Source organism: Mirounga angustirostris, unplaced genomic scaffold (assembly GCF_029215605.1).
Source record: "Mirounga angustirostris isolate CCGP_5_RB_7025 unplaced genomic scaffold, mMirAng1.0.hap1 SCAF_5, whole genome shotgun sequence".
In the NCBI taxonomy this organism is placed as follows: Eukaryota; Metazoa; Chordata; class Mammalia; order Carnivora; family Phocidae; genus Mirounga; species Mirounga angustirostris.
Window position 1 is genome coordinate 95806782 of NW_026991713.1, and position 18595 is coordinate 95825376.

The 18595-nt window shown below is 42.7% G+C and overlaps 1 protein-coding gene across 1 annotated transcript in view; it reads right to left on the bottom strand.

Annotated features, from left to right (window-relative positions):
- Window positions 1-3344: 3344 nt before the first annotated feature.
- LOC123841884 (antigen WC1.1-like) overlaps window positions 3345-18595 on the bottom strand; it is a 36284-nt gene continuing 21033 nt past the window's right edge. The window contains exons 7-16 of the mRNA XM_064590290.1: window positions 15417-15509; window positions 15027-15341; window positions 13601-13915; window positions 7429-7470; window positions 7022-7336; window positions 6752-6784; window positions 6050-6187; window positions 5574-5666; window positions 4550-4687; window positions 3345-3490 (exon numbers count right to left, since the gene is read on the bottom strand). Of these exons, the coding sequence (XP_064446360.1) occupies window positions 3345-3490; window positions 4550-4687; window positions 5574-5666; window positions 6050-6187; window positions 6752-6784; window positions 7022-7336; window positions 7429-7470; window positions 13601-13915; window positions 15027-15341; window positions 15417-15509 (1628 nt within the window). The remainder of the gene's footprint in view (window positions 3491-4549; window positions 4688-5573; window positions 5667-6049; window positions 6188-6751; window positions 6785-7021; window positions 7337-7428; window positions 7471-13600; window positions 13916-15026; window positions 15342-15416; window positions 15510-18595) is intronic.

Genomic DNA, 18595 nt, shown 5'->3' on the forward strand with positions numbered 1-18595 from the left:
TAAGACATGCAAGGTGTTTCCTTTTGTGGAGCTTGTGTGTGTGCACATGCACACGTGTCTGTGTTTTATTTATTGTGGAATGTGGAAAGTGATAAACAAGTAAATGGATAAAATAATTTCAGGTGGTGATATTGGCTATGATTTAGTGAGTGTCTCAGTAACTCAGCCTGTTAGATTAATTACGAAGCCAGTTATTTTCACTTGTCATTTGGACTGAGCCAAGCACTTAAGATAATCTTGTTTGGGGCAAGACCACCCCCAGCTGTCCCTGATCTAGCACTTCCCCCTTGTCTGCTTCTGCAGGAGTGAGACCCAAGAGCTGTCCAACTGCTGCCCCCTGCACAGGTACATCAGCCCCTCCTGCCTCCCCTGTTGGCTCCCAAGAGCTCCTGCCTTCCCAGCAGGGGCAGTGACAGAAGGTGCTGCTGCCTTTTCAGACAAAGAGAAGCTCTGACTGAGGGGAGGAGACACGGTGTGCTCAGGGCGAGTGGAGCATCTGGCTGGATGAGGTGCAGTGCGGGGGCAGGGAATCCTCCCTATGGGCTTGTAGTATAGATCTCTGAGGGCAGAGCAAATGCAAGCAGGAGACAATGCTGGAATGAGGTGCACTAGTGAATGGAAGGACCAGGGTATTGGACTAGGATCCAAGGACACGTGAGCTTGTATCCAGAAGTATCTCCTGGACTAACTTTGTATTGTGCTCTGGCTCCAGGAGAGGCCTGATCTGCTGGGATCTGGGAGAGAACAATGTGCCGTTGATGTAAGTGCAACCCTATGGCTTTTCTAGGCCAATTCAACACAGTGATCCCATTCTCCTTCTCTTCTCTCCAGGTTAGAGGACAATAGTCTCCCCTTTCGTGGACATAAGAGGTTCTTCTACTCTGAGCCATATGATAGAGGAGACACCCTTATTTTCAGGGACTTACACTATGGAATCTACATATTTCTGGAAAAATTAACCATGTCAGTATAAGAAAGGCCTAATGATCAGGTGTTCATAGTCCTATTAAGTTGTGGCAGCTGTAATGCTCCAAAGATTTACCAGCTTTCATTTTCTAAGAATCCCTTGGAAGCAGATTCACAAGAGAGTTGACACAGCTCAGGGCAGGACCTAGGTCAATCACATCTTGAGATTCAGGCAAACCCACTGTATCTGAATGATGACTTCATGGTCTTGAGGACTCGAGAGATGACTGGGATAAGGGGGGGATTCTCCTGGGCTTATGTCCTCTCTAAAATCTCATGGCCCTCTTTTCTCCTCAGGCACCAATTCAGGCTAAGCTCCTATCCCTGGCATCTTCTCCCGACCTAGGATCCTCTCTGTATCATCCTGGGGGACCTTCTTTCCCTGGACTGTATCATCCCAGTGATTCAACTACACAGATGGAGAGCAGAGCACCAAGGTGGGCCTTAGGGATGCTAAATGATCTGAAAAGTAGTGGGAATATTATTAAGCCAGTTGTGCTATATCAAGAAAAGTGCACAAGTATTGGTCTCCATCCTCATTAACTAACAAAACTCCACCTTCTCTAGGATAGACTTCAAGGCTTGAAAGAATTGAATCCTTGGTCCTGGGTTGAATATAAAATCTCTCAAATATAATGACTTCTTAAGGGAACATTTAGTGGAAACTGAAAAATCAGTGGAAGTTGAAAACTCGTGGTAACCAGCTTTCTATTTTGGTTTTGTTGACACCATGCATCAGAAGTAAAATATAATAATCTTGGTGGGTATACTTTATTCCATCATTAACGTCATTACTTCCCTATGGCAAATGGCCATGTATATTTAGCACTGAGAGAAACCTTGGTTATCTTCCAATCCCCATGCCCTGCCAAAAATTATGACAATTGCAAAAGTGATTTTAGGTTGGAACCCCCAACAACATCCAGAGCCATCAGTTAAGTACTAATAGGTTGGGCTTGGCTCATGACCAGGTCACTACTCTCAGTTCAGTAACCCCACCACATGTTCACTATATGATGGGATGTTTTGGAGACATAATCTTTCCTTGGCTACTGCTACAGGATAGCTCTCTCTATCTTGAAGAATCACATTTGCATTGTAAATAGTAACCAGATCAAAGGAATCTTGGAGCAATATGTTTTCAGAGAAGAAGCCCACTGGTCTCAAATTCTTCCTCTAATAGTTCAACCATGTCACCACTCCATCCACATCTATAAAACCCATGTAGCCAATAATTCCTGATTTATCTATCTATATTCCTTCTGGATCTCCTCTGCCTGGGTCTCTTCTTTGCCTTCTTGTCCCACTTGGATGCAGGTCTGTCAGTCAGTGCCAATTTGTCCTTTATCAACTTGCAGTAAAGAAAGATAACAGTTGATATAATTCACTTAGAAGGCTTTATAATTGGACAGGCAAAAAATGACAATGTCCTGAATAAATAAGAAGTGATGGAGAGGAAAGACGGAATTTGAAAGGAGATGATAACTAACTAGATATGAGAGAAGAGTGAGAAGGAATCTGTATGGGCTTGAGTAATAAATGGGAAAAGTAACCTAGGGAATAGGAAGAGATAGTAATGGAGAATTGGATTTTTAAAAAAATTTTTGAGAGTGAGCAAGTGCTTGAGTGTGGGGGAGGGGATAGAGGGAGAGGAGAGAGAGAATCCTAAGCAGGCTCCACACTCAGCTCAGCGCTGAGCCCAAGGTAAGGCTGGATCTCATAACTGTGGGATCATGACCCCAGCCAAAATCAAGAGTCAGACGCTTAACTCACTGAGCCATCCAGGTGCCCCAAATTGGATTTTTAATTGATCCATGAAAATTTGGGCAGGATAGGAAAGCTGTATCCATTCTCTCTCCTAGCCAACCTCCCACCCTCAACTTTGAAATTCCTACCCACGTCTAGTACCTAGGAATTGTTTAAAAACCGATGATACCACATCTCAAGGAAGAGCATACATGAATGTTCAGGATTGGTTTTTTCCCATGAGTTCATCTTGGTAGGAATGAGGGCATGAGTATGGACCAAGGTTAGAGTCCCTTGTCTAAGAAAGAGAGACTGGAACATTCATGAACTCAGGCAAAGTAAGGCCTTGAGTAGCCCATAGGGGAGGTAAGAAAACAGGTCAATATACTCACCTTATATTTCCTTGGAGGGAAACTGTGAATCGAGATAAAACTTGCTAAATAATCAACAAAGCAAAAAGTACTTTATTCAGAATATTTAATTTTAAGTAATTTCAGACGAGCTCGGGCGCGCTCAGGGTGGGATGACCGTAGACTAAGTAATTTCATATAATACAATTATAAGTCAGCACTACTCTATTGAAATACAGGCAATTAGAATATCCGAGGCTTTATCTCATTTTTAATGCAACATCATGGGAAAACCATAGTGGATGTTCCAAGGGCATTTACTTCAATGTCATCATACCCAGAGTTCACTTCTTCCCCCTGGAGCAGCCAGGGATTAGATTCTTCTTTCCCAGGACCAGCCACCCCTCTAGAGAACTGTAAAGAGGAGCCTGAAGCAGTAAAGAGAAGTTTGATTAGAACTGGGACAAAGGGACAGGACAGTGCCCCATGGTGGAAACAAGTCAAGTAAGTGGTGATGAAGAAGCATCAAGTAATGTTCAAGGAGACTCAGACAATTTAATATAGTTACAGTAAAGATATATCAAGGTTATCCTATCAGGATCCAGTCCATGTGGGTCTCTAGGAAACACTGTTATCACAGGAGATCTATGGCCAACACAGGTGCTCTATAAAGACATGTTTCTCAGCAGAGATGGCCCAAAAATGGTAAGAATCATAAGAAGGGACATGAAAATTTCTCCTTTCACAATTTACAGATCTGAATTCAGAAAGAGAAGGGCACAGGAGACCTGGAGAAATCTCAGGTCCTCACTGACAATCCCACTCTGCTCTTGATGGCCTTGACTTGTGTTCCCAAATGCCCACAAAAACAACCACAGGATCTCTTCCATACTTGCCACCTCCCCAGTGTCACACTGGACCTCAAATGGAGAAACACTCTTCTCTGGAGAATGAGTGTCTTCATTTGACCACTGAAATGTCTGGAACAGATTGGCCCTTAACTGCCCAGAAATTCAGACTCTATAATCCACCATCATGGCTTTAATTTTCAAGGCTACCATATATCATAGACTTCGTACATATTAGTGCTAACATGATTGCAGTGCATCTCAAATTATTAAATGCCTCACAAATTCCAATATTGCAATATTTCTTAAATCTCTAAATGCCTTTCACATGAGACAGCACAAAAATATTATCAGAACAGTCGTTCTATTTTTAGACTTGGTAAACTAATCTGTGTCTTAATGCAAGCACCTCAAAGATGAAGTTATGGAGACGCAGATACCAAGAATATAGTGATGCTCCCCCTCCCCAAGGAATGTGAGAGCATGAAAGAAAGGAAGATGGTCAAAGGATATGAGATCATCTGAATTTTGAGATCATCTGAATTTTGAATCTATAGGTAGGATGAGCAATAAAGAGCTCAAATCACCCTTTCCAGGACAGAGACAAAAGATTACAAGAGATCAACTAACCCCACTCACCTCTCTGAAAGGCCTTCTTCCCATTCTCCTCCTCTGGGGGCACTTCCCCCTCACTCATCCAGGAGGCAGGAGGAGGCTCAGGCACTGGTACCTCTTCAGCATTATCATAATCCTCACTAGGGGCATCAGTCCTCTGAGCTGGGGATTTTAAGGGCAGACAAAGGGGTCAGATGAAACCACAGTAAATGGGTTGGCCTAGGTAATACCTAAAATCCCTTCTGCCACAGAGATTCTGATGGCTGCTAAACAGAGGCACTATTCATTTCGTGTTTTAACAGGTCTTTTCCAAGGTCATATATTTCATTTTATGTGTCCATAAACCAGAAAAATAATCCGAACACCTCAATATTTCCTGATTAAAACTATGTATTTCAAAGAAACTCTTACACCATTGTGCCTTACTAAAATATTTGGTCAATTACACTTTCCAGATGTTATTTTTCAAAACAATGTGTATTTGTTGCAACTGAATGAGGGTGGTTCTGGACACAGAAAGCCCAGCCTCACCATGAGGCACATCAGAGCAACCAGAGAAGGAGAGAAGAGACCCCTCTAATCCCAGTCAAAGGAAGACTGTCCCTCTTGAATCTCATCTCTATGAAGGGAAGTCCCCTGCCCCCAATACCCAGCCAAAGCAGATTCACCCCTACTACCTGGAGCAGATTGAAAGTCACTATTCTCCTCACCATCCCCAATGTAATATGGCAGTTTAGTCATGGAGTCATCTGACAGGGCCCCTAATGTGGAGAAAAAACATCACAAAACAAACAGAACACACCCTCTTACACCCATGGGACATGTGGTAAGGCTGAGAAGAAATGCTGGAGCATGATCTATGGGCTCCTGCAGTATAAAGAGAAGGCTCAGAGCTCACAGGGGCTCAGTAGGAACCCATTCTGCTGCCTTTGGAGGAGCTGCTTCTGTGAGCATGAGATAGGTATGGGCTCTGCAGAGAAGCCTTGGCTCACAGACAGTGGGGGGCTGACAACTAGAGGGCACAGGAGGGCAAGGCAGGGATACACACCATTGCTGCCCAGCAGATCTTTCTTCGTTGTCACAAGATAATCAATCTCCTCGTACACAGCCTCATTGAGAACATCTTCAAAACTGGGTAAGGCTGAGCAAACCACCAGCAAGTGAGAGATTGCCCCCTGAGTTCATCCTGAACCAACAAGTTAATCATTCTTCCCAGTGCTCACACAGGGAAAAAGCTTCAGGGCTGCCAGGACTCCTGCAGAGTCTCCTCATACCCCATGTACCATGTCTGCACCTCTCTCCCTTGTCTGCTCTGTGTCCACAGCTCAGCCCCTCTTCTTTCTTGTCTCACAGAGAAGCCATGACTTATGAGTGTTCAATCCTAAGAGACTCTATAGATTCAGCCCTTAGAGTTTCATGTGGGGCAGATGGAGTTTTTCAAACACAGTCTCCCCCCTCTCACACCTGGCCCCATCTCCTGCCTCCACACACTTCCCATGTTACCCTGTACCCCCTATAGCCCACCTCTGCGCTTTGCTCTCCAACTGTACATCTGAGTCACCAGGATGACGAGGACCAGGAAGAGAAGGGCCCCCAGGATGAGGCAGAGCATCTCAGACAGGGAGAAGATGCCACGGACAAGATTTGGGCCTGGTCTGATCCCTAAGGAGAATAAAGCCAATAGGATTTGGAGTAGGGCACGGACCCAGGGAAACTCCTTTAGCATTTCCAGAGCACCCTGGACAAGTCCCAGCCTCAGACATAACAGGATTGACTCTGACCCTGCTGGGCACTCCCCCAGGCCTTGTCCTGAGATAAATTGAACTCCACTCCAGTGAGGTCCAAGGGAATGCTGGGCCAAGTCACACAACTGCAGCCCCCTTTCTTCGGGCTTCCCCAGACCAGAGCATCAAGCGACTCCTGGGATAGGCATCTAGCTGCAGAAAGGTGACACTCATGTTCTTGCTGTGGAGGAGTGACATTCATGGGCAAATGGGAAAACCTTAGGTTCTGTAACAGGAACCAGCCTCCCTTGGCCCAAGGGCAAGGGAAATTTGAAGGGAACTAGGGGAAGCTTCCCCAAGGAAAAATGCCCTAAGACCTCCCCACCAGCAGATGGCTCTTCAGGATCTTTCCTTTTCTGAGTTGGCTAATTCTGTCAGATTCCACAGAATAGGACCTAAGAATCTGAATATTCTCCCCTGCCTACAGATCGTGGCACTGTACCTGCTGTAGTAGACAGCAATACTGTTCTTCCACCTAGAGAGAAAAACAGGAGTTTGCAGTACAGTAATTGGTCAGAGTGCAGGGCAGCCCATTTTCCCTACCTGAGCCCTGAAATCACCCCTCAACTACCCCAACATTAATGTTGAGACCTCCTCCTCTCCTAGATCCAGGGCTGACAGCACCTAGATGCTTTCTGAATGCAAACTTCCCATTTTACCCTAGCCCACCCCATTGCCCCACCCTTGCTCCAGCTCAACCAGAGCCACTCACCAGAGCACCGCACTCCAGCATCCTCCTTGTGGTTGCAGTTGTTCTGCCCCCAGGAATCCGCAGCACAATCCCACAGGGAGGATTCCCTGCCCCTGCACTGCACCTCATCCAGCCAGATGCTCCCATTTCCAGGCCCAAATGCCGCATTCTGCAGGGCCTCCAGGGCAGAGCCACAGCCCAGCTGTTGACACACCACCTCAGCCTCTGCCAGGCTCCACGAGTCATCACACACTGTGCCCCAGGAGCCCTCGTGCCAAACCTCCACTCGCCCTGAGCACACCGTGTCTCCTCCCCTCAGTCGGAGCTTCTCTTTGTCTGAAAAGGCAGCAGCACCTTCTGTCACTGCCCCTGCTGGGAAGGCAGGAGCTCTTGGGAGCCAACAGGGGAGGCAGGAGGGGCTGATGTACCTGTGCAGGGGGCAGCAGTTGGACAGCTCTTGGGTCTCACTCCTGCAGAAGCAGACAAGGGGGAAGTGCTAGATCAGGGACAGCTGGGGGTGGTCTTGCCCCAAACAAGATTATCTTAAGTGCTTGGCTCAGTCCAAATGACAAGTGAAAATAACTGGCTTCGTAATTAATCTAACAGGCTGAGTTACTGAGACACTCACTAAATCATAGCCAATATCACCACCTGAAATTATTTTATCCATTTACTTGTTTATCACTTTCCACATTCCACAATAAATAAAACACAGACACGTGTGCATGTGCACACACACACACACACAAACACACACACACAAGCTCCACAAAAGGAAACACCTTGCATGTCTTATTCACCTCTGTGTTTCTGCTATTAGGACATGCCTGCCATGTTGTATGCATTCATTCAACAAGTGTGCATTGAGAACCTTTTATAAATACTATGTATAGGGGTTTGATAAATATTTATTGAATGAATGGGTGAATAAAATCCAGTAAAACATAATTCCTTTAAATTCTTGCTAATAAGTAAGATAATAAAGGAAATACAAATTGATATTAATGGTTTGTGGTAATAATAGTGGATATTTTGTTAATGTCCAGAATCACAGAAGCAATTTGCATTCAGTGTTCCATTTATATTTTTAATGGGAAATTATATAACAGATTATAAACTTTCCTTATCTATTTTTCATTATGACATGTGCACAAGCAAAGATTACTATATTAAGAGGATACTTTTTGTAAAGAACTGGAATAAGGAGGACTCAGAGAAAAATGGTTAAGTAGACAAATGGCTAAGTAGTAAGCAGAAATGTTTGCATGATACTCAAATATACTGACAAAAACTACATGGAGAGGGGACACAGATAACAAACATGGGACCAAAAAATGCATAAAAAATTGAAACCAAAGGAAAAACAGAAATTTGAAACAATACAAGAAAATAGAAGTATACATGGTACTTGTCATAAAATATCAGAATTGGTATACTCTTTCCATATCATTCTATCCAACTTTCTACCCCATGAACATCTCAGAATATGATAGCAGGACCCCTTTTGGGTGGTTGCTCACTTTCAGGACTGGAGACTTCACTATCACTCAACTCATTGCGTTTGATTGTAGAAAATTATCATCAATGTAAGGTCTTATAGCTTAATATCCATTTGGCTTTTCACAGGAACAAGAAAAGGAGGTGAGGAAAGAGAAGGAAGGAAGAGAGTGAGCCTCTGCCTTTGAAAAAGCTATCACCACGCTCTCCCTTGGCTGTGGACTTCAGACAACTCCCAGGATATACCTGAGCTGGCAGGGAAGGAGGAGGGGGAAACAAGGAACTGGAAAAGAATGTTGAGGGAGGGGAAAACACTGTAAAATGCAAAAAAAGTAAGGAAGGGAGGGAGGGAGGGAGGCAGAAAGGAAGGAAGGAGAAAGAAACCAGGAGCAAAGCAACTGTTATCCTTATTTCAGAGTTCAAATATTTTAGCATGAGACATAGGTTTTCTAAGCTTATTGATTTGGGAGCTTCTATATCATTTGGCTTTAGTTTAATACTCCAGTTTTTTATAAACTCAACCATTTTCTCTAGAAATGAAGAAGACAATTGAAAAGAGTCCCCAGAAGTAATTTGACAATATCTATTAAAATTTATGTGTGTGTGTATTCTTTGATCTAATAATATCAACATTGAGAGTAATCCTACAGTAAAAAAACTCACCTGTATATAGAAATACATGTACAAAAGGATTATTATGGAAGAGGGAGGAGAATCACCATGAGCTGCTCCAAGGGTAGGACTCTCACTGATGGATGAAGGGTTTAAGGAGGCAGGTTTATATTGTTTATAAAAAGGGAAAATCAAAACCAATCAGACTACCAATAAACAAGTAAATGGTTACATGAACTGGACTAGCAATCTCTGATGACTGGAATATTATACCACTGATTTACAAATGAGTTAGATCTACCTGGAGGAATAGCCATGATTTATTAAGCAATAGAAGCTAATATAACAATAATGTGTGTGATATAATCCCAATTTTGTACAATCAAATAACAAGATACCATCAACATAAACCCTTTAAGGATATATGAGTTTGGATATGTTTCAATGAAAATGGATGATTTTGGAAAACAGTACTTACCAGTCCATTAATCCTGTTTACAACAGAAGGGTACAAATAGACAAGGGGTCATGGGCTGTGATTCATTTCTCTTTCTACATTTTTTGTATATATTTGTTTTTGTAATTTAAGCGAACAAGAAAGGACCTGGTCTCTCTCTCTAAGCATAAAAGAAACTAGTGGAAAGAACACAATTTCCCTAGTGCCAAGCATGGTACAACCCCAGCAGGAGCAGATGTTACTGATTCAGGAAAGACACACAAAGATAGGCAAAAATGGATATAAGGGAAGGTGCTGTCCATCCCATTGTGACTCCAGTGTTCTATTACCTGACAGTATTGTTCATTCCCCGAGGGGCCATCACAAGGTGAGATACCTTTATGGACCCAAATCTGCCTCCTTGCAACCCCCATCCATCAGCTGGTGTCCTGTCCCCTGGATCAGCTACTTCATGGTGATTCTTCTCCCTCTTCCATGGTAAAGTCCTTCAAAGTTCAACAATCAAGTTACATTTATTCTGGCATTTCTGCTAACTAGCCTAATTACAGACTTCTTATGACATGGTTTCTGGTTGTTTCTGCACTGGAGACACATGCCCTCAGACAATGAAGTGTGCCTGTGTCACTTCTCAAAGTAGATCACCCTATTACACAACAACAAATTAATCCACTTGGCAATTAAAATAAATCTATTTCCAGCATTGGGCGCCTGGGTGGCTCAGTTGGTTAAGCGACTGCCTTCAGCTCAGGTCATGATCCTGGAGTCCCGGGATCGAGCCCCGCATCAGACTCCCTGCTCAGTGGGGAGTCTGCTTCTCCCTCTGATCCTACCCCCTCTTGTGCACTCTCACTCTGTCTCTCAAATAAATAAATAAAATCTTTTAAAAAATAAATAAATAAAAAATAGATCTATTTCCAGCATCGAATACTACACTTCAGCACCTTACTTCTCACTCTTTGCCCTTTACTGTTTCTCAAAAGTATTGTATACAATTCTAACCATCACCTTATTGATATTTTTATTTCTGGTTTCTACCCCACCTCAAAAATGTTCTCATTAAACAGTCAATAACATACAATGCCCAAAATCTATTGGGTACTTTTCAGCTCAAATGTTCTTGAAGCCTTAGTAGAATTTAATATATATCACCATCCCCCTTTCCTTGAAACTATTTTTTTAACCTGAGTTCCAGACACAGTATTTTCTGGGTTCTTCTCTCTCTGTCTGCTCTGCATCCGATTCCATGTCAGTTTATAGAGCGTACTAGCTTTTAAAAGTTAGTGTTCCTTGGAGCCTGTCTTAGGAGCGTTTATATTCCCAGTGATCCCAACCACTCCTATCTAACAATGAGGTGGAGTGACTGCCAAGAGAAAGCAAAATGAGAAGGAATGAGAAGTGAACCTGCTGAACACTGCTAAAAGTTCATGAATACTGAAGAGAGAAAAGTCTCTTACCTTACCAATTCAGAGGAATGGTGGACCCTAACACTTAACTGGATGAGTTCAGAATAGTGGAAGAGGGAAAATTGTGAAGACTGTGAGTGGTTACTGACCATAGTTTCAGAAACATGGCTAAGGAGGAGAGAGAAGGGGGATGGGCAGTAGCAAGGAAGTCAAGCAAAACTGTTTGTTCAGGTATTTTTCAAGATGTGAGACACACAAACCCATATATATATTTATGAGAATAAACCAAGAGACAGGGGGCAGTCAATGGTGCAAATCAGAGGGAATAGAAGTGAAGACTTGGACAAGTGCAGTTAGGATCCACAGCCTCAGCAGAAGAGCTGGCCTAATACTAGGACTGAGGTCACTGATCCAGGAGGCCAAGTGAGTACAGAGTATGTGCAGAGACCACAGATAAGTAGACTTGGTAAAAGGGAGATGAGGAGTTGGCAGCTGACTTTTATAGTTTTTCAATGAGATAAGAGGCAGATCATGATTTGAGAATAGATGGTGGGGATCAGGTGTTGACAATGTGAGGAGAGCAGAAAATATGTAAAATATAATTTTAAAGACAGGGCAAGCACACACACACACACAAAGATAGGGCAAGCAAGCATATTGAAGGAGTACAGTAGTACTCAGAGACACTGTGGAACTCCCATTAGAGATTGTGTCAGTGAACTCAAAAGTAGGCTAGCAACTTGACTCTGTGTTGTTTTCCTGCCTTTGCCTTAGTCCAGGGCAGACAAGGAGTACTCAGGCAGTTGACGTTAACCAGGTGAAGTTTGCCAGGTGCAGTTGACAAAGAGGAGGCAAGGAAGTTGAATAAATTTAAGGAGAATGATCAGAATGTTGGATCATATTATCTAATCTGGCTACAAAAAAGATGTGCAGACATGAGGAAAGTAGAAAAGTAAGAAAAACTGACAGGGGAAAAGATTGGGTATCTCCATGGGGACAAGAAATTATTTGAAACAGAGCATTCTGGGTTAGGAGCCATAAGGATAGGAAGCATTGGTCAGATAATGGAATAAAGGAATCAAGATTTCAAGTTGTACAGTTATTGGTGGTCAGTGGTATATGCATAGGCAGAGATAGGATGGAAAGAAAGGTGCTTAGAAATGAGGAAGTCAATGAACTAAGAGGCCAGAATGCTGTCTCAGTTGTGTTTAAGGAGGTTGTAGTAAGTACCAATGGTTCCAGGAGTAAGACAGAGATGAGGAACCTGATGCGTCTGGTGCTGCAATCTTCAGTGGACAAGGGGAGTGACCAGAAGATTAGGATGATGACAGCAACAAGTACAAGTACTAGGCAGTATTGTTTCATGGCATGAATTTCAAGTAGCTGGATGTTGAGAAGAGAGACAGAAGGGGAATTGTTGAAAGTGACAACTGAGAGCGAGAAGTATACCTATTCCAAGTCTCGGCCCAGAGAAAAGTGTGTGGAGAGAAAAAAAGGAGCCTCCAGTTGACGGGGAAATCAGTGTTTTCAGGGAAAAGTCAGGTTTTGATCAGAATGTGAAAGTGAAGGGAACTTGGAGGGCATAAGAGTTTGAAGAGGATGGGCTCCAAATTCCAGCAGGTTCTGCAAAACATTTTGAGAGGGTGAGATGAGGGGGACAGATTAAGTACATGGTAGTTAATGAAAGGCCCAGAGGATACAGGATCAGCCCCCGAAAACTGTGAACCTGAGGGTCTCTTAGAAGAGACAAATTCAAGCAGAAAGTCATGGGGACATGAGGCCACTGACTTCTCAGCAGTTCTCCACGATGAGGCAGCCAAGAAGATAAATTCCTCTTTAACAGGAATGTCTTCCTGGGCCCTGACTCAAGAGAGGTCTCTGGCTCTGCTCATCATTCCAGGGGAACCCTGCAGCCCTTTCCCTCATCCTTTTCAGCTCTGGCCATGATGGGATTTTCTCAGTGCCTCAAAGACACCATGTTTCCTCCCACCTCAGTATGTACGCTGACCCAAGTGATCTCTCCACTTTCTTCCTCTGAGAAACTCTTACCCTTCAGCTTTCCATCTAAGTATTTCTTCTTTTACCCCAACTCCACACTTCCACAGCACTTTCTAACTCTTCATGAAATTTCTGCCTAATGAGAGTTTTCAACACTGGACTGTAAGCTCCGTGATAGTGGAGACTATATTTTCTTCTCTTCTCCATCCTCCTACCTGCAGCATAAATTTGTGCCTAGAAGGCACTCAGTTACTATGTACCAACAAACTGACTGAAGAACCAACCTGGTGCCAATTGGTGTCTGGCATTCCAGAGTAAAATACCATTAGTTTAAGAGACAAAATGATCAGGGTTGATTCCTCATTGACCCTTATTTACTTTAATGTGTTGGGATATCACTTAACTATTCCTAATTAATAGCAATTGCTTAGAAAGTTTATCCTTCTGGTATTTTTCATGAAACACAAGTTTCCTTATTTTTTACTGTGAAACAAGATTGGAAAATGTAAGTTAAATAATCATCTAAACTTCATTTGTAGTCTTATCTTAAACTCATCCCTTAGATTTGAAGATATAAATCTCACTAACAACATCCTTCAGGACTGGGACAGACACATAGAAACAGTAAGTTACCTGCACACGAGATATAAGCTTCCTCTTTTGAAGAGCATGAGTTTCGTCTCCAGGAGTCAGAAGGACATTGCCAGAGAGAGGAATCAGTTTTCCGACACTGGATTTGATCCACCCACCGAAGTCTAGAACCTTCCCTGGGAACTATGGAAGAGTTGAGGGTCCCACTGTTTCCACAGCCAAGCTGTCTACAGATGATGGACAAGGTGATGTCTGCCATGTGGTTGTGGCAGACACTGCCCCACGTCCCATTGTAGAAAACTTCCAGCCACCCAGCACACTGCTGATCCTCACTCACCAGCCTGAGGTTCAGGAAGTCTAAATATGAAAGGGGAGAGAGGGGGAAACAGTCCACAGTAAACATTCCACTCAACGTTCTTGATTTTTTTCCTCCATGCCTGTGATTGTGAACACTCATCACTGACTCTTCTGAGGAAGCACCCACTAGGTGGCAAGACTGAAACTGATCTCCCTTTTAACTGATTTTGTGCGTTTGTGTCTGTGTTTCTATTTCCACCACAATGATGTAGTAGAATATGAACAGAGAGGCATACCCACCTGGGTACTCTACACAGAGGGAAAGCTGAATCCTGCTTCCTGACAAAACTTCTGACAGAGTATGTGAAAGGGAGTGTGGAAAGTGGGGTGGTAGGCAGAATAATGCCCCCCCCACAAGGTGTTGTGCAAATATGTTACCTTACATGTCAAAGGAGACTTTACAGATGTGATTAAGGTAAGGACCTTGGGATGGTGAGATTAACCTGGAGTAGTGCAGGTTAAGCAGGTGAGCCCAAATCCAATCACATCCTTAGACCTAATATCCTTAAAAATGGGAAGTCTTTCCCAGCTTCAGTCGGGGAAACATGACTGTGGAAGAGTGGTCAGAGGGAGGCAACGCTGTCAGCTTGAAAAGAAAGAAAGGGAGCTACCTACCAGCCAGTGAATGCACATGGCTTTAAGAAACTAGACAAGACAGGGAAAAGGAATCTCTCCCAGAGCCTCCAGAAAGAATGCAGCCCTGTTGACACCTTGATTTTAGCCCAGTGAGACCCTTGTTGGACTTCTAACATGCAAAACTATAAATTAATAAGTTTGTGTTGTTTCTACCACTAATTCGGTGGTAATGCGTTTCAACAGCAATAGGATCTCAAGACTGTACCACCATAGAGAACTGAAGATCGAGCCCTGCTTTCCAATGGGAACTGTAGGAAATGGCTCTGTCAGGAGCTCTTACTGAGAAAGAAGGACCTGAACATCAGCTGCCGCAGAAGGAAAAGAAAGCACCTAATCTTCATTTCTAGGAAGACAGGCAGTATGGAAGGAAGTGTTCCTCTCCTCTGGCCCTTCAGCAACACCCCTCAGGGCTCAGACTCCCGTCCTCCATAGCCCCCACCTCCGGGCCCAGCCTGTGGGCAGCGTGCGGGCAGACCTGAGCAGATGACCCCTGCGTCCTCCTTGTGTCTGCAGTTGTGCTGCCCCCAGCCCTGGGAAGGGCACTTCCAAATGTGGGACTCCTTTCCTGTGCACTTCAGGTCGTCCAGCCAGATAGGGTCTGATCCCTCCCCGAAGTGAGCAGAGACCGTGGCATTGAGGGCTGCCCCGCAGCCCAGCTGTCTGCACACCACGTGGGCATCCCTCAGGTCCCAGCTGTCATCACAGATGGTGCCCCAGGAGCCCTGGTGAAGGATCTCCACTCTGCCGGCGCAGCGGCTGCCGCCATCCACCAGGCGGAGCTGTCTGCTATCTGAGGAGAGAATCAGGCCACTGGAGCATTTCACAGGAAAGGAGAAGGGCTTTCTGGTCCCCTGGGACCCCTCACCTGAGCAGGTGGCAGCACTCTCCCGTGAGGCTGCAGAGCCTGCGGGTTCAGACACAGAGTCGTTGCACTGGGGCAGCACCTGGGTCTGGTTTCCTGCAGAAACAGCATGGTCAGAGAGTTGGTAGGGTTGAGGAACAGGAAACTGAATTAAACTAAAGAGTAACCTAGGGCTGGGGTTTGAGATGAAAGCTGTAACATAACAGTAATGTTACCATAATTTTAGACTTCACCTCTTTATGGAAAGTTCTGCTTCTGACAATGCCAGATTAGTTTCAAGCCAAGTGCTTCACTAAGAATGAATTTTTGAAAGTAGGGCTATATCAGTATTGCTTGAAAGTGGTGAAGAGCTACCAAGACAGTGAGAATTTTTGGAGCCAAGCTCCGAGAGAAAAGTAAAGGGCAGACATGAGCCACTTGCCCCTTGAGTCCTTTGTCAATTCAAAGATTATAGCTAAGAGGCTGAAAAGTTCAGCAGAGGTTTTGCCAGACTCATGGGGCTCAGAGGGTACAATGTATAATTCAGGGTCAGCCAAGGAGGACGCATCCTGAAACCAGAGCCTTTGTACCATAGAAGGAAAAGTGAACTAAAAGTAGACTATTCTTCAGAGGGATAGATGCCCAGTGTCTAAGTGCTTCAATTCCCTTAAACAAAGTGATCTGTCCATAATCATTTGCCGGGAGGAAGGAAAATAAAATCCTTTCTGAAAGATTTCTATAATTTTTCATCTAAGATGTCTGTCAATCAAAAATACCCAGGCAAGGGGTGCCTGGCTGGCTCAGTCTGTAGAACATGCAACTCTTGATCTCAGGGTTGTGAATTCGATCCCCACAGGAGGGGTAGAGATTACATTTAAAATAAATTAAAATTTAAAAAAAAAATACTCAGCCATAAAAGAGAAGAGATTTGACAAAAATCCAGAAGGATAAAAGAGGCACTGGAAAGAAATTTACAGGGTATCCAGTTATTAGAGTAACCTGACAAGGAGTTTAAATTACCATGATTGAAATGTTCAGGGAATTAAAGATAGAATTTTGAAAGAGAAATATTAACAAAAAATCAAATAAAAATTCTAGAACTGAAAAAGTCAATATTTGAAATAACTCAAAGGGTGAGCATAATAGCCCATTAGATCAGGACAAGATAGAAATAGTAAAATGGAAAATCAGAAGGAAATACAACAAAAATGAGGCCCAGAAAGGCCAAAAAGTGGGAAATATAAGCAAGGACACAAAGTCATGCTGAAAAAGTCTAACATTCATATTTACTAAGTCCTAGATATATAAAGGCACAATGTACAGAACTAAAAGTAGAAATCTACGAATCCACAGTCACTTATTTCATATACCTTGGTGGTTTTTAAACATACCCCAAAATCTTTGATACTGCATCCTTGGAGAGGTGGGCATCTATGCTTCCTTCCCTTGAATTTTGGCTGGCCTTCACGAGTTGTTTGTAAGCAATGGAATGCAGTGAAAGTAATACTACTTGACTTTCAAAACTAGGTGAGAAAAGTCAGGCAGCCTCCCCTGAACTCACTTAGGACATTTGCTTCTGGGGAAATCTACCCTGAGGAGACTATCGTGCTGGAGAGACTATCATATGCAGGTGTTCAGGTCAACAACCCAACTGAACATTCCAGCTGCCAGACATGTCAATGCGCCATCCTGGATTCCCAGTTTGTATCCAGCAATGTTATAATTAGACTGTAACTTCTAATAATCTAACTATAGATTCTTTGGGGTTTTCTGCACTTAAGCAATTTTTGGAATCATGTTGTAAGTTTTATTTCTTCCTTTCTAGTTCTTATACTTTTAATTTTTTTTTTTTTGCTCTCTAAAATTGGTAGTAGATATTAATATCATCTCCATCATCCCAGGGAAAAAATATTTCAATATTTCACCATTAGTGTGAAATTTGCTCTGGATTTTTGTTATATGGCCTTTAACAGACTGAAGGAAATTCCTTCTATTTTCAATATGCTAAGAGATGTTATCATGCTTCTTGAATCTTTTCAAATGTCTTTCCACCTCTGATGAAAAGAGTATGTGGTTCCTTTTTTGTTTAGTTTTGTTAATTGGTATATCTTATACTAACTGCATTTCTGGGACAAACTCTATTTGGTTGTGGTGTATTAATTTTTGTACATCTTTAGATTCAATTTGCTAACATTTTCTTCATGAATACTGCATGCATATAGGAAAATTGCTCTGTAATTCACCTTTGTTCTAATGTCCCAGTCAGATTTTTATATTTATGGTCCTTTCTGATATTTACATGATTCTTGCAACTTTTCTGTAAGTTTGTGTTTATTTAAAAATAAAAAGTTTAGTACATAGGGGAAAAAAAAAGAATTAACACCCAATCTTCCAAAGAACTAAAAAGAGAGAATAATTCCTACCTCACTTATAAGAGTTGGAAAAGTGTGTCTGTAGGAGGTAGTAAACTCAGAAGCCTCTTATGTCACCATCTTGGATTAGATCATCAAGGTTTTTTTGGTGAAAAATGACAAGCTAATTCTAAAATTTATATGGAAAAGACCGAGAATGATCAACACAATTGAGAAGAGAGACAACAAAGTTTAGAGGTGTAACTTTACCACATATCAAGACATACTACAAAGTTATAATAATTTCTGAACTGGGGCATTCATGCCAGAATAGACAAGGAAACAACAGAACAGATTAGAGTCCAGAAGAAGACTGAGACATACTATAGACTCGTTATGACAAAGGTGGCACTGAAAGTGTCTTTTTACGGAAGCATTCTGAGTCTATTGGATATTCATAGAAAAATATGAAATTTGATGCCTATCACATATGAAAATCAATTCCAGGACTATACAATTATATGTGAAATAAAGATAACTAAACCTAGAGGAATATCTTCAGGATCTTAGGGTAGACAAAGTTCTCTTCAAAGGACATAAGAAGCTCTTTATGCAAAAAAAAAAAAATTGATAAACTGAACCTTGTTAAAGTGAGGAGCTTGGCTTATCAACAAACACCATTAAGAGAGTAAAAAGAAAGGCAAGAGTTAAAAACCCAAAATAAATACATACATATTTGTACCACAAGTCATTGTCACAACTATCTATAACATTACTACTTGTAATAATTAAGAACTGGAAATAAATCAAAACTCCACCATCAGTTGATGGATCAATACCTGGTCACATGGT